At 49.9% G+C, this 15,503-nt stretch overlaps 1 protein-coding gene across 1 annotated transcript in view; it reads left to right on the top strand.

The window, feature by feature from the left end:
• CACNA2D2 (calcium voltage-gated channel auxiliary subunit alpha2delta 2) overlaps positions 1 to 15,503 on the top strand; it is a 585,144-nt gene that overhangs the window by 544,019 nt on the left and 25,622 nt on the right. Inside the window, exon 23 of the mRNA XM_026657031.2 lies at positions 7,824 to 7,884. Coding sequence (XP_026512816.1) covers positions 7,824 to 7,884 — 61 coding nt within the window. The remainder of the gene's footprint in view (positions 1 to 7,823; positions 7,885 to 15,503) is intronic.

Genomic DNA, 15,503 nt, shown 5'->3' with positions numbered 1-15,503 from the left:
CTCCAGCCGGTCTGGCGCTGGCAGGGTCGGGGAAAGCAGCGGGGCTCCCGGGCCGCGCCTCAGCCTAGGGTCCCTCCATCCAGGGCTCCCGCCTCCAGGACTGGCCGGGACCCGGGAGGGCAGAGCCAGGGGACCGCCCCGGCAGAGGGCTGAGGAGCCGGGGCAGGGTAGCCCCAGAGGCAGCGGAGCCTCGGAGAGCGGGACGCAGGCCCCGCACGACAGCACCCCGCCCTCTATGGCCCCGCTGCTGCTGCTGCTTCTGACCACCCTGCCACAGTCCCTGGGCGACTTGGGCCGCTTCGCCCAGCCCTAGCTGCAGCGCTGGGGGCAGCCGCCCTGCGGCACCTGCAGGCGGCTCCGTGTGCCCCGTGGGGTGTCCCCCAGCCTGAGTGTCCCCCGTTCGAAGCCTGCCCGGCCCAGCCACAAGGTGTGGGCACTGCTCCCCCGTGGCGCGAACCGCAGCGCCTACAGGGAGCCCCCCGCACACGACGCGCTGCTGCTGCCAGGGCCGGCTCTAGGCGTTTGCTGCTGGAAGCACCAAAAAAAAAATGGCCAGAATGCTGCCCTTGAAAATGTGCTGCCCCAAGCACGTGCTTGGTTTGCTGGTGCCTAGAGCCGGCCCTGTATCCTCTCCATTGAAAGCCCCATTGGGATCCAAATCCTGCAAAGCCCTGTGGTAGCCTGCGTCTTGGCCCTGTGGCTGGGAGTCAATCCCATGACTCCATGGACATCTCATGGAATTCAGGAGAGACCAGTGGTGTGTCTGGTCTCGTCCCAATAGGTGATGGGAACCAGGGCAATGCCCTTCAAGGAGATGCCCATGGGATCTGTCACTTGAAAGAGTTGGAGCTGTTCCAAGCCCTCTGCACCAATGTCTGGGTGCACCCTGAGTCCGCTAGGTGGTTGCTCGGGCTGCTCAGCCTCCATGTAGAAGTCGTTGTGTGTTGCCCAGGCTATGCCAGCATAGATGGCTGGGGCCATCAAGCCAAGCTTGCGTCCTAAAAACTGCTCTGGAGTGACTATGGCTGTCAGTTTTATGGTTCATGATGCAGGCTCGAGCTGCCCAGTGGATCAGTTGTGGTTCACAGGCTCACGGCTGGGCTCAGCCCTGGAGCACAGCTCCTCCAAACGGAGCCAGCCAAGGGTAGAACCTAGGAGGGCCTTGTAGCTGTACTCACCCAGGGCCTGATTTGCAGCTTAAGCCTGACTTGTTAAAAAATGGGATAAACGAAGGGCCCAGAATTCCTCGGCAGCCACCACTCGAAGATGAGCAGGTAGGCTTCAGGGGCCTCATCCAGCCCCGTGTTGGGCAGCGAAGGGCTGGCACTCACTGGCCCCAGTGCCCCCCGGGGAAGGAGCAGCTGCAACATCTGCTCCAGGAAGAGCAGCTGCTGTTCTAGAGATGGAAGCGAGACATGCTGCTGCTGTCTCTGGGCTGCAGCTTGAGCCTACTCTCCACTCAGGATCACCTGCAGAAGGGGGCTCAAAAGAATTTTATGACCTCCCCCCACAGCACATGTGACTTCCCCACCTTGCTCCATAAACACCTCGCACAAGGTGCTGTGGGTCAAACCATACGCCCTTCCTAGGGGTTGGGTTTACACACAAAGGGAGCTTGCAGTGACCCACACCATGTCCAGGCCAAGACTTCTCCCCAGACATGGCGGCTCCTGGGATTCCTCCTGAAGGACTGCTCAGCCCACACCCTCGGTCAGGGGTGGGCAAACTTTTTGGCCGAGGGCCACATCGGGGTTGCACAACTGTATGGAGGGCCGGGTAGGGAAGGCTGTGCCTCCCCAAACAGCCTGGCCCCTGACCCCTATCCGCCCCCTCCTACTTCCTGCCCGCTGACTGCCCCCCTCAGAACTCCCAACCCATCCAACCCACCCCTGCTCCTTGTCCCCTGACTGCCCCCTCCCGGGACCCCTGCCCCCTATCCAACCCCCCTGTTCCCTGTCCCCTGACTGCCCCGACCCCTATCCACACCCCCGCCCCCTGACAGACCCCCCAGGACTCCCACCCCCTATCCAACCGCCCTCTGCTCCTCATCCCCTGACCACCCGCTCCCGGGACCCCCTACCCCTAACTGCCCCCCGGGATCCCACCCCCTTATCCAACACCCCCTGCTCCCTGTCCCCTGACTGCCCTCCCAACCCCATCCGCATCCCTGCCCCCTGACCGCCCCCCCAGAACCTCCACTCCATCCAACCGCCCCCTCCTCCCTGACTGCCTCCCAGGACCCCCCTCTCCATTATCCAACCCCCCCGCTCTCCACCCCCTTACCAGCAGCAGGAGCTCGCAGCCCCAACATCAGGGCAGAGCCAGTTGCTCTCCCCGTGCTGCCAAGCGGGAGGGGCAGGCCAGAGCGCGGCCCACGCGGCACCATGGCTGCAGGGGAGGAGGGACAGCGGGGGAGGGGCCGGGGACTAGGCTCCCCGGCCGGGAGCTCAGGGGCCAGGCAGGACGGTCCCGTGGGCCGGATGTGGCCCATGAGCCGTAGTTTGCCCACATATTCCCTAGGTCCTTGCTCTCTCAGCAGCCACTTATGTCAGAGTGGGATAACAGCCTTCAACATCCTCCCTTTCCCTGGCTTGAGCTCTCTATCCCCCTGCCTATCTCTGTATACCTTTTTCCTTCTCTCGCCTTCCTTCCTTCTCTGTCTCTGTGCCTCTGGGCACTCTCGTGTCTCCCCTCTGGTCTCTTGTAACCTTGTCTTTTTGCATGGTCTGCTAACTCAGTAAGAACATTTCTATATCAAGACTGTTGCAACTGTTTGCTACTGACTTTCATTTTTATTTTGATTATATAAATATAGATCGATTATAGTTCTCTAGTTATATCTATACCTTTTATTATTATTTTACTGTGGCCTTTTTTCTTTTCTTTTTTTTTATGTCGTTTTTTTGCAAGAGGTTTCCTTTCGGTCTGATTATGATACACAATATTTTTATTCAAACAAAAATTGAATAAAATATTGTTTGTGCCCTCCCTCCTTCCTCCTTTCCACCCAACCCTCCCCCCCTTTTTTTTTGTTTGTTGTTTTTTTCGTTTGTTTTTTTCTTGCTTTCTCTCTCTGGTGGATTCACACAGTACCAAACATCAAAATGAAGGGCAAGTATTTTCAGTCTTAGACCACTAACCCTTCACCACCACCACCCCCCGTGTCCAGTACCCCCCACCCCTCACTCCCACCCTTCACCGACTCTCCCCCACCTCCCCCACCCAGCCTGCTTGCCCATTTCCTGTGCCCGTTTGCCACGCCTAACCTTGCAAACCTCCGCCAAACTGTTCCTTCCTCCACTCCCTCCCTCCAGTTCTTTCCCCTTTATTTGAAAGCAACATGTCTTGTTATGTTCATGAGAGCTTTGTCCCTATTTATCTCTGCACTCCTTCCCTGTGCATTGCTCAGAAATTCGATTTGATATCGTTAAAGAGTCCATCTCCTATGGAATTGTTATGTTTTGATTCAGCAAGGTTTTCGTAGCTAGTTTAATATCCTGCTCTTCCGCCTCCCCCAGCCCCCTTTCTTGTTCTTCTTTCCCTCTCTCACTCCTTCCCTACAAATCTCTCCTCCTCCCATCCTTGCTCCTGTGCGTCCCTCCTCTTCAAGACAACTCAAACTGAATGGGATAGGGCTGTGCAGAGACCTCCAGACTCAGCGGTACTTGGAACTAGATCCAGTGATCGCTTAAAAACTAATCATAATAAGCGTTAGACCTCCTGAGTGGGAAGATGTTGGCTGAGCAGGAGAAAGGGGCTGAAATCTCAGAAAGGTCCATGGCACGTGTGAATCGAAGCTTTTCTTCCAGGATCAAGTCTCAGTTATCATATTAGGAAGGCCCCAGACTGTGTGTCGGTGCATCATTTCAGTCCCAGCCGTGGCTATGTCATGCTGGTCCACATGCTGAGTTGCACTGGTTTAACTCCAGGTGTGATGTTAGGCCTATTTAGTTTAATAGAGGAGTGAGGACTTTCTTATTGTTGTTTAAATCCAAGTTATTATGGTTTAGTTTAAGTCGACTGGGGAAGGGTTTATCCCCAAATGAACAGCTCTTAAACCTAAATACGTGTGTCCATGTGCTGCAAATGTGTGTGTGTAGAGAAAGCCTCGGGGTTCCGAGCTAGCTGCAGCCGCCTGAGATATCCTGGGTCTGGTGGCATCAAAGGTGGAGTTGGCTGGCACAGTGTATTCAAGTAAATGGGTCTAGGTGTATACAGTACAATCTGGTGTGATGCTGCTTGGACATGAATTTCCCACAATGCAGTGGAGCCTTGAGTCGATGACCCTTGAAGTCAATGGGAGTCTTTCCATTGACTTCAGTGGCCATTGGATCGGGATCTAGGAGTGTCCTCAGTGGAAAAATAAAGGGGGGTGAGTTTGGATGGAGCTGTCCTTCCATGGTTTCCTTTTTCTCCATTCTTTGTGTAGCTCAAGATAAAGGGCCAGACACCGAGAAATGCAGAGCAACTAGCAACTCCCATTCCGTGGGAATGGGTGGTGCTGGTCACCTCTCAGGATGTGGCCTCGCATAAGCACAGCTTTCCAGAGATTGGACCAACTCCTACAGTCTTTACTCAGGCAGAACTCCCACGGATTTCAGCAGGAGTAGGGGCTGAATAAGAACTTCTGAATTTGACCCGCTAGTCTTCCAGTGGCATTAATGGTGCTCCATCCCTGAACCCTGTGCAGTGGGACAATGTTTACCCTTCAGCATCTGCCTTCACTGCTTCTCTATCTGTGATATAAACACAGAGAGGAAATGGCTGGTCCTGCCCAGGCACTAGCAAGACATGGGTCCTGCCTTTTGGGGAGAACTGAGTCTGAAAACCCTGTCACGTAAATCCAGAGATGTCAGGCAGCCAAGGACCAACTCTGCCTCTCCTGCTCTCCAAACCAAAAGGAGACATGTCAGGGTCTGGTTCAGGGGCACATTTACTCTCAGGAACATCAGTGTAATACAGTGGGAGGGCATGGATGGGACTGAGGGCAGAATTTGGTTCAGTGACTCCATAAATAAGGCTGCCCAATGCCTCCCTGGGAAAGAGGCATTGAAATACTTTGAGAGATCATAAAACCATAGAAACATTGGGCTGGAAGGGACCTCAAGAAGCCGTCAAGTCCAGTTCCCTGTGCTGAGACAGGACCAAGTAACCCTAGACCAGCCCTGACAGGGGGTTGTCCAACTTGTTCCTAAACCCTCCAGCAACAGGGATTCCACAACCTCCCTTGGATGCCTGTTCCAGAGCTGAACTACTGTGATAGTTAGACAGTTTTTCCTAATATCAAACCTAACTCTCCCTTGCTGCAGATTCAGCCCATTACTCCTTGTCCTACCTTCACCGGACATGGAGAACAATTGATCCCCATCCTTGTTACAACAGCCCTTATTTCGTTTGAAAAATACCAGGTCCCTCCTCAGTCTGCTTTTCCAGATCCTGTGGGATTCATTAAAGTCCAACTGGTGAAAATGTTGGCTTGACTCTGTGCCTCATAGAGGGCCTGACCCAAAATCTGTCAGAGTCGATGGATAGGCTTTGAATCAGGGCCATGATCAAGTGAAAAGCACAGCCAATGGGTTTAAAGTAATGAGAGAATGTGTGGAAAATTGACTTAGCTTCCCAGTCGCATTCTCTGCACCTTCTGAGGCATGCAGATGGCTGGGGGAATGGGGAGAATGTGCCTCTCATTGCCCTCCTTCCCCCACTCCCACCCCACATCCACCAAGGAGACCTACAACCCCACTCCACAGTGCGTTGAGCAGAACCACTGGAAGCTACCCACTCCTCTATCAGTTCCCCCAGCCAGGCAGAGAGAAGAGGCTTGGGAGGGATGGACAGACACAGAGAGGGGCACAGATGCCATAGAGAGACAGACACAGAGGAAGGGGAAGGAAAGAGAAAGGTAAGGGGAGCGTTGCCCTCAGCCCTGTTCTATCAGCCTTGAGTTGCCTCCTCCCAGTGACCCTGTAATGGCAATGCTGATGGAATAATTACTAGTGTTTTTGTATTCCTTTCCTCTTCCTCCTCTCATTGGCTTGTATCCAGACCCCGCCTTACAGAAAACAACAGTCCAACCTATGGCTGTGCTGCCTGGCAAAGGGCCTTGTGTGTCTTGCAATGCACTGTGGGAAGACATGGCGGGAAGGGCGAGGGGCTTGGCTGCTCATAGGACTAACCTCTGAATATTTATGAGTATGTAGGTCCTTGTGAAAAATGCAGACAGGCTGTACTAGTCAAGCCTGTGTTGTCAGAAAATGGCCTGCAATGGAGAGCTGACAACAGCCATCCCCTTGGGGGAGCAAGGCAAAGGACCCTGCCCTGCTGGACTAGCCACCTAGGCCATCAAATCCCAATAGGATTGGGCATGTGCCAAATGCATGGCAGGGGTTTCCCCCACCCGTTTTCCCTCCTTGCCTTCCAAACCACTTGTGTCATCTGGGAGAGGTTCCTCCATCCCCATATATGCTGCTCTAGCCTTTGTCTAAGCCAGAATCCATCCTCCAAGGCTGCAAGTAACATCCATGATTGGGCCGGAAAGCCAGGGTGTCTCCAAACACCTGGTGCCATATCCACCACTAAGGAAAGAGAAACCATGTTTAATACGACTGATAACTCCTCGCCTTCATTCCTCACCCACTCCCTGCCCAATGGTCTGGGGACACCTTAGCCTTTGTTGGAACTGAAAATGAAACTTTCTGCTTTGGAGAGTCGCTTTCGGCAACCCAAGGATTTTCTAGTCATGGGTGTAGCCTTTGCCTTTCCAAACAGCTGCACGGATCCTGGCTGACTCCTTCGTTTTCCACCCCATCAGGTCCTCTCCTGGGCCCACTGTGCCAGGCCTCAGCAACACATTGCCCTCTGGGGCAAATATCGCCCATTCTTCTAGGCAGCCAGCCCCAGGTTTTGTACCGAGAATATGCAGTGGCCACATAACCAGGAGATAATGGCAATGGCAGTGAAAACCACTAGCACAGAACGAGGGAAATGCAGAGAGATAACATTGTGGTCCTCAGCTTTGGTCCTTGAATCTGCAAGAGCCAGAGCGGAAAACCTCCATTGGAAGAGCAGGGAGATTAGCCTAAGTTGCTTCGACAGCCCCTTCAGATCCTCCCCCCGCCGCCCCATCTTAATCCAGATTTAGGAGGATCCATTGCAACCTGACCAAGGGGGATGGTTATTGCTGAGCTGTAGACCATTGGCAGCCAGAAGGCAGCAACACCCCCACAATGCATTGCATTTGACTTTAATTTGGTGGGTAAGTCTTTGGTTGGACTGTCTTCATAAAGGACCCTGGTTTGGCCATGTTGATGCCTGAACAATGATTTTTATTACAAAAAAAAATTGTTGTAGTAATTCTCTTCATATACAAGCATAGCATGTGGTTTCTTTTCGTTGTTAACAATCCTCATAAGAGAGAGATGCCCATATGACCTACTGAACATGCGTATATATATATATATATATATATAAATGTGTGCACATATATATATGTATGTGTGTATATGTAACTATACGGCCTGTATTCATACATATACAACAGAGGAAATATATTGCATTTCAGAGCACAAACCAAAAAAAAAGAAATCCAATCAAATCACCAAATCTTTCTAATGTTGGCAACATATTGGCTATAACTCTCCTTCTTGTGCGATGCTACAGTTACCAACAGAATTCCCCTTCCTTTCTCTCGTTAAAAATCAGTCAATTGTTTGATCTCTTTCGTTTATTCCTCTCTCTCTCTCTCTCTCTCTCTCATATTCTGAGACCAAAGCCCCTTCTTTTGTTTGAAACCCCCGCCGGATAACGTTGCCTTTCTGTTGCAGATTTTGAATTCCTGCTGCCAAACAGCTTTGAGTCCGAGGGACATGTATTCATTGCTCCCAGGTAGCTTTGCGTGTGCGCTTGCTGAGGTGTCCATTTAAACACGCTCCCCACGCTAACCCCGGGTCTAGTTCAACTCCCCTCTTCCCATTTCCACCTCCACCCCTACAAATATCCCCTCTCATCACCCTTCTTCTCCAGAACTGATGCCACTTCATTCTGCCTGTCTTACTTTTTGTCTCTTGTGTGTGTTGTGTGCCTCTCTGAGACGGTAGCTGCTACCTGCACTCTGTTGAGACTCCACCACAGTTGGCAGCCCGTGTCTATCTTCTGTTCAGTTATATACACGAGCACAGTATATATGTATAGCGGTATATGAGGCGTATATACATGTACATATATAGGTATAGTTTCTGAAAAGTCTCGTAGAGCAGCAGACAACCCCAGAAGTCATAGTGGGATTGCTGTGGCATCATACAGTCATGTTGGCTGTGCGGGTCAGACGGTTCAATTATGGATAATATTTGGTTCAAGTTAAGGTCCTTTTTCGGGAAGAGAGAATGGCAGATTTGTTCAGGAGCCAGGCCTGAGTTTCTGCAAACAGGTCCTTTATTCCTAAGTGTCCATCAGATAGTTTCAAACAATCATTTTCAGAGCTGGGGTCACTTGCGTCAATTATTCATTATTCAGCTCACGTGATTGGCTGCGTCAGACACATGGTGTTTCTGGTCACTGATTGGTTGACCAAACACGTTTGATTTTAAACAGCAGAATAACAAGTAGCACTTAACACACTTTTGGAGTGAATTTTTGAAGAAATAATAGTTTGACTAAAATTTGTGGATGTCTGAAGAGTTGCGAATGCTTTCACAAATGCCGGGTGGTAGTATGAACACTCTTGAATCAGAGCCAATTGAATGATGCACTTTAATTAGTGAAAATTTTACCAATCAATTTGTTCACCCAGCTCCACTCATATTGAAAAGTCTAATAGGAGGTAATAGGGATTGGACTCAGAGCGTCCTATAGAAATAACGCTTAAAAACTGATAGGGCTTAGTAGATAAGGAACTCCTTTACACAAGATGTTTTTATTTTGTAGAATTCTCTAGCAGGGACAGAAATTTCTATTAAAATCTATAGGAAAACATCTATAGAAATATTGGTCACACTTTTTACTAAGGGTATATTTATAAAGGGTTAATAAATGGTTAATACAGTTGTTATAGAGTCCAACAGCTCAATAGATTGCTTATAACCACATCTTAGAATCATCCATAACACCTATTGATGTGCTTATAACTATCTATAACACATACTACTCATGTCTGTAACATGCTTATAACATCCATTAATCATTCATTGACCCTTAATAAGCCATTTATAAATGTACCCTTAATATAACATGGAACTCAAATGGGATTATTTTCTTTTAAATGCTATAGGACTTTTCCGGAAGGGTAATGTTCGTTATGAGGCATAAGGAGTGTGGAATTTAAACAGAGATGGTGACAACTAGAGACATAACATTTCAAAGCATATGTTATTAAAAAAAACCAACCCACATCTTATAAGAATCTACTGTACATTATAGCGGTCAGGTGACTCCAACTTCAGCTCCCAGCATAGAACATTACCAGAAGCTCTTGATGAATTTCTAGCTTTTTATTAGAAATCCATTGTGTTATCAATGTATTGTTCATGTACGTTAGAGAAGGGCCCGATCCAACAGTTTGAAATTCAGACTGTTTGAAATTCAGATCCAAATGATGTAGTTCATAAAGGAGAAGAGAAACTTGGAATTGCCTTGTAGTGATTTATTGCATATTAACCATTTTTCTAATAATAGGTAAGAATCTTCCAGTTTGAAATCTGTTCTGTGAATGTTTCTTGCTCCAAATTGGTATCAATACTGTGACACATCAGAAAAAAAATAGGATCTTGTGTTATTGCTTCCCTAACCTACAAGGCCTATGATAGCCCTGGGGACCAAAAGGACTGTAAGTTGTCCCAGGAGGACCATATGAGATTACATGAGTGTCAATAAGACTGTATGATATCCCATCAATTCTAATATGTCCCCTGGCAATTTTCAGAAACCATATATCACATATTAATATCTCTGTGCGTGTGTAAGCACATATATCTGTACGCATTTGTGTAGATATATAGGTGGCTATAGTTAAAGATGACCTTGGGACGCATATAGATCTTTGAGCCACAGAGGGGTGAGGGAATCTACAATGCGTTCTAGCCATCATGTGAAAAGCTTAGAAGATGGGAGGGGAATGACAACTTCCATCATGTTGGTGGAGTGGAAAGAGGAGACTCGGACCTTGCACAGTGCAGCAGGAAATTAAAACCATATGGCTTCCCCGCTCAGCTGCTCACACAAAGAGGGGACTTTATGCCCCTCCAGATGAACCCCACCTTCACATATACACACCCCTGTTGTTAGTGCTGTTACACTTTAAGCATGCCTGCCACATACAGATGCATCTCCACTGCTGCTCTTTTCAAGTCCAATCCGTCCAAGCGGCACTGCATCATCTGGATAGTTTTGCACAAAAGAGTCCTGGTCAGATCGCTGTGTGTGCAGTGACCTAGCAACGCCAAAATGGTGGGTACACATGAAATTGACTCCCTGCCTCAAACATGTAAAAACCAGCAGGAAAGTGGGAGAGCATCGAGTTTGTGGCTTTGCAAGAAATACAGAGACTTTACCTGGACTGTCACAGAATTGCCTCAGTCAGAACATTGGGATCCAGTAACTTTTCTCTCCCTCCCCTTATTTCAGATGCCAGGCATTCACAAATTCTGCGTCAGGCCCCTCAGAAATCAGGAGACTTTCCAAAATAATCCACCTGGGGGTTCTTTTTATTTGCCTCCTGGTTGGTTTTCAAGCTTTTCTCCACAACCACAAAGGCCAGAAACTTACTTTTCTTAAATTTGAGAGCCAAGATTCTCCCAAATCCCAGGCCTCCAGGGATGTAGAGCCTTGCAATGAAATCATGAGAACTGGCAACCCTTTCAGTAATATGCTTTTAAAATGCTACCATATTTTACAGTGAAGGTCCCATAGTACTTGAGTTATTTCAGGGCCAGTCATGAGTCCACTCCTCAGCTCTTTAGAGAGACAATGCACGCCGATCACCTCTCCTGGGGTCGTTTGACCTGGTGAGAAGAGGAGTCACACCTGCTGCATGTGGTCACAAGTTGCAGAGCTGTTTAAGGATGGGATACCCAGGGGTTCCCTCCCCACCACTTTGTTTCTCCCCAGGAGTCACTTCAGTGTACACCGGAGCTAAGCCCACGAAGGGCAGGCCAGCTGATCTGAGCCCCAGAGCTGGGCCTGCTGTGTGTCAGGCAATGCTCTAGGCTGATATCAGGGTCACGCAGTGGTGAGCAACAGTTGCCCTCATTAGCCAGGTGTTGTGAGATGCTCCCACTCCACAGGGGTCTCAGACCCCCAAGCGTTCCCCATGGGCACCCATATACCCTGCCATTTGCTATCCTGTGGACATGGATCTGCCTTCCTTCCTAGTACGTTTGATACTTCAGCATAATTAAAATAAAGCAGTAATAACTGAACTGATGAAACAAGGCTAGAAAGCCCTGCAGGCTGCAGGACCCGCTCTGCCCCATGCAAGGGGGACTCAGCCGCTGTCCCAGCCAGGGAGACCAATGCCACAGAGCCAAGAGTTTGTAACGACAGTCCTTAAATTGACCCCTTCCCGTGCACTTTGCACCTGGCAGGCAACAGCAGCTGGGACTTGCACCCTATCCCTGGAAGTGATGGCAGTCTGGCAGCGAGGGGCAATATCATGCCAGTGTAACCCTCATGCTTAGTGTGATACAGGCCCAGAGGCGTAGCGAGCGCCCTCCGTACCCTCCGACCGGAGGGGGCCCCGCAAGGAAGGGGGCCCCTAAAAGTGGCAAAATAAATACCACATTCCAGTTTCTGCATTGTAAGGGGCCCCGCCCAGACATATGTTCGGAGGGGGCCAACGTTCGGAGGGGGCCACGTTCTTTGTTGCTACGGCCCTGTACAGGCCTCCCCACGGTGCCCGATCTGCAGAGATGAGGCTGTTACAGATGCCAGCCTGGGAGTCTGGACAACCTGTGCTGTTAGCTCTGGAGGTCCCCAGTTCAGTCCCTGGCGCAGTAGCCAAGATGGCAGCCCTCACACCAGAACTCACGGGCACGAGGAACCTGGCGTGATTGAGGCAGCCTGATGCCTGGGGACTTGGCGGCTGGAAGCAATGGCAGCCCAGCAGCTGGAGGCAGCAGCCGTCGGGGAAGTAGCACCAGCATGGCTGGAAGCAGGTTTAAAAGCAGTTGGTTTTTCTTTCCTGAGCGACACGTTGCAGCCGTGGGTATTTGGGAGACAGGGACTCCCAGCTGGGGCTGACATGGAACCCAAAAGGAGCTCGCTCAGGGCAAACCTAGACTGAGCCAAACTCATCCCCTTGACTTCAGCGAAGTTACTCCAGGCCTGAATATCATAAGCTCCAAGCTACATCCTCAGCGGGTGTCAATCAGCATATGGCACAACACTCGTTTACCCCCGCTGAGAATCTGGCCCTATATAATTTCATACACCTCACACCCAGACACACACACATGCAGTCACACCTCTCACACACACACACCATCCAGTTTATTCTTTTAAACTATCAATTACCTTCATTTTCTAATGCACCCTAGGACAGGACTCCAGGCCAAGTGCATGCCTGCGGTCCGATATCAACACATTGTGGGGGCTGGGACAACAGTGGACCCCCAGCGGCTACTGGGGGGTTCTTTGCAGAACACAAACACATCTATGCCAGATGTACATGTTCTTCTACACAGCTAATCCAGCACCTATCTATCTATATAAAAGGTACAGATATGTATAACGAGAGTGTGTCTGTGTCTGTGTGTGTGTGTGTGTACCGGTATTTCCAATACAGTAACCTGGGTAAAGCATGGCTGGCCATCTTATTTTCATGTTGCTAAGATGAGAGCAGCTGTGTGCAGTAGAAACTGTGCCACCAATGAGACAGACCCCAGAGCTGTCTCTCTGCTTCCTCCCTCTCTGCCCCTTCCCTCCGTTCCTTCCAAGAGCGGAGTCTACAAAAGCACTAACTGAATGAAAAATACAAACAACTGACTCGCCAGAGATTTTGCTTCCAGAGGTTGCTTTCTTGCTGGTGAGGCTAACTTGATGGGCATGTGGCTTGCTGTGACTGGAGCATACAAGCAGCAGCCCCAGCAATGGGAGCGTATTTGTCAGAGCACGCGGTAAGCTGAGCACTTGGTGAATGGAGCACGAACCAGAATCGATTTGATACGCTTCCACTGCTTCCTGTATCTAGCAGTCCCCACACTCTTTATAAACAAATCCTCACAACCCTCTGCATGAGGCAGGTAGGTATAGTTATCCCCACTGTACCGATGGGGAAACTGAGGCATGGAGCAGCGAGGTGGCTTGCCCAAGGTCACACAGTGAGTCAGTGACAGAGCCAGGGAAGGAATGCTGGAATCTCGTCTCCTATATCTGTTGCTCTAACCACTAAACTATACTCCCTCAGTCTCCAGTCATCAAGTGCTTAACCTACTTTGTGCTCCACCACTCTACCTGCTCACGTCACCAGCACTCCTGGCCACATGGTCAAATCACAGGATGCCAGCTGCAGCATTCGCGATTCTAATGCTGTTCATATTCAGGAATCTCTCAATCTACTGAATTGTTCATCCTGGGCCCATAGACAGCCATGGCTTATCCTCCGTATGCAATAAGAATTCATGTGTTTGGGGATGTGGCGGTTCTTTTGCAAACACCTAAATAGCTGCTGGCAATTTGGTAGGCGGGGATACTTCTGAGGCCATCACAATCAGTCCTCAATGGCCACAATGCCGTAGCATAAAAAATACCTACATCATGGCACATAAAGGCACCCGTATGTAACAGTCTGTAACATAAGACATTGCAGTCTGAATGCCATCAAACATCATTAACCAGTATTGCAAGCTCAGTATAGGCATCCTTCCATGTTTTAGAATGGCATTCTCAATGGAGTGGGCCTACCAAAGAGAGACCAGCTGCTTCTTAAGGTGACAGGAGAATTCATGCACATGGTCATTGACTCCTAGGCTTCTCCAGGTCCACTGAAGAATTCCTGTCTTGAACTGTGAGGCCCACCCTTACTAAAATGACATGAGAAAGAAACTAGAGTCACATTCGGTCCTGGTCTAATCAGGTGCAACCCAGACCTGGAAATAGGTACCTGTGGTATGGAAGTCAAGGGAAATTCCTCCCAGACTTAATGTGGTCAGTAGAGTCTTTGCTTATTAAACCCTGGGCCCCTTTTAGGCCGTGCCATGGCATCTGGAAGCATCTTGTTTTCTATTGCAGGAGCATCTGACGTTATATAGATCAGATGTTTTTTGGAGAAGGCGCTCCAGCGCGAGAGGCCTTCAAACACCAAACCATGTCCATCTCCTCCAGCCTTGTTCCCATTTCACCTGAGGGCCTGCCACATTCCACAGTTTTCCTCCCCAGTGTTAGGGTTCGCTTGTGACAGGAAGACAGCCCCCAAGTCTTGGCTAATTCACCTGCGGCGACACTTGCAGCAATTACACATTAGCTGGATTTTGAAGCTGCATGCACAGGGTGAGTGCAATGGGGCCTTCACCTCCATGGAAGGGCTGAGAGAAAAACTACCACTGGGTGTTGTGTCAGCCAATGATGAGTGTTTGGTGACTTTTCCAAGGTCTCCATCCCATTAAGTCACCTCAAAGCTAGACCTGTGGTCAGCAGCCGGATTATAAATTCTGTAACTGCCTCGCCTTCACCCTTTATAAGATCCCGTTTTAGGCAGCCCAGCAAATAGTACTTCTGATAGATGCTGCGTAAGTGCCTTCAGGTGTTCTGATACCACCGTGATAGGTGCCAGTCATCACCCATAGAAAGAGAGGTAGGTTTGAAGATCTCACCTTACTTGGTGTTCCCTTCAAAGGTCTTTTATGGCCCTTCAAACTGTCATCCTTGAAAAGCCTCATCCTTCTGTGCCAGAGGGCACTGTCTTTTGAGGAGCTCTTGCCACCATTCTGGGCAGTAATGTCAGAAGGATCATACTGTTTTGCCAGGTGGCACCATCTTCCTGGGGAGTCATAGCAGTTGGCACCAGCTTTGTCACTCCAGGTGATGCTGCCCATCCATTGGTTCTAGTTGGCATTCCAGTGACAGGACGCTGCTTCTGGCTACTTCCTACTGTCCGTGCGGCAGTGATAGTCACCCCTCCTGCTAGTGAAAGTAAGTAGTTGCATGTCATCTGATTGCTTCCCCCGCATCTCAGACCCCAGAGGCAGGTGTTTCCTTTTGTGAAGTTTCACCCAGAGGACACTTGTGGGTCCTTTTCAGGCTGCAGAGCGCTGTGGATATTCCTGGCATGTCTGGTCTGAATGCTAAGAGAAGTTGCAATGGCATCTAGTACCATCACACTATCTAGTACTCACATGTGTGGCCAACTGAGCCCTGGTACATTGACAACAAGGCCCCGGGATTTGTCATGACAAGAGTCATTGTAAGGGAAGGAGCCGTGGGCAATTGACAAAAGATCCACTGGGCAGGGCCGGCTCCAGGCACCAGGCACCCAAGCTGGTGCTTGGGGCGGCACCTGGAGGGGGGCGGCGGCT

Source organism: Terrapene carolina, unplaced genomic scaffold (genome assembly GCF_002925995.2).
Source record: "Terrapene carolina triunguis isolate 2854851 unplaced genomic scaffold, T_m_triunguis-2.0 Scaffold235, whole genome shotgun sequence".
Lineage (NCBI taxonomy): Eukaryota > Metazoa > Chordata > Testudines > Emydidae > Terrapene > Terrapene triunguis.
This window is presented reverse-complemented; position numbering and strand designations above follow the sequence as displayed.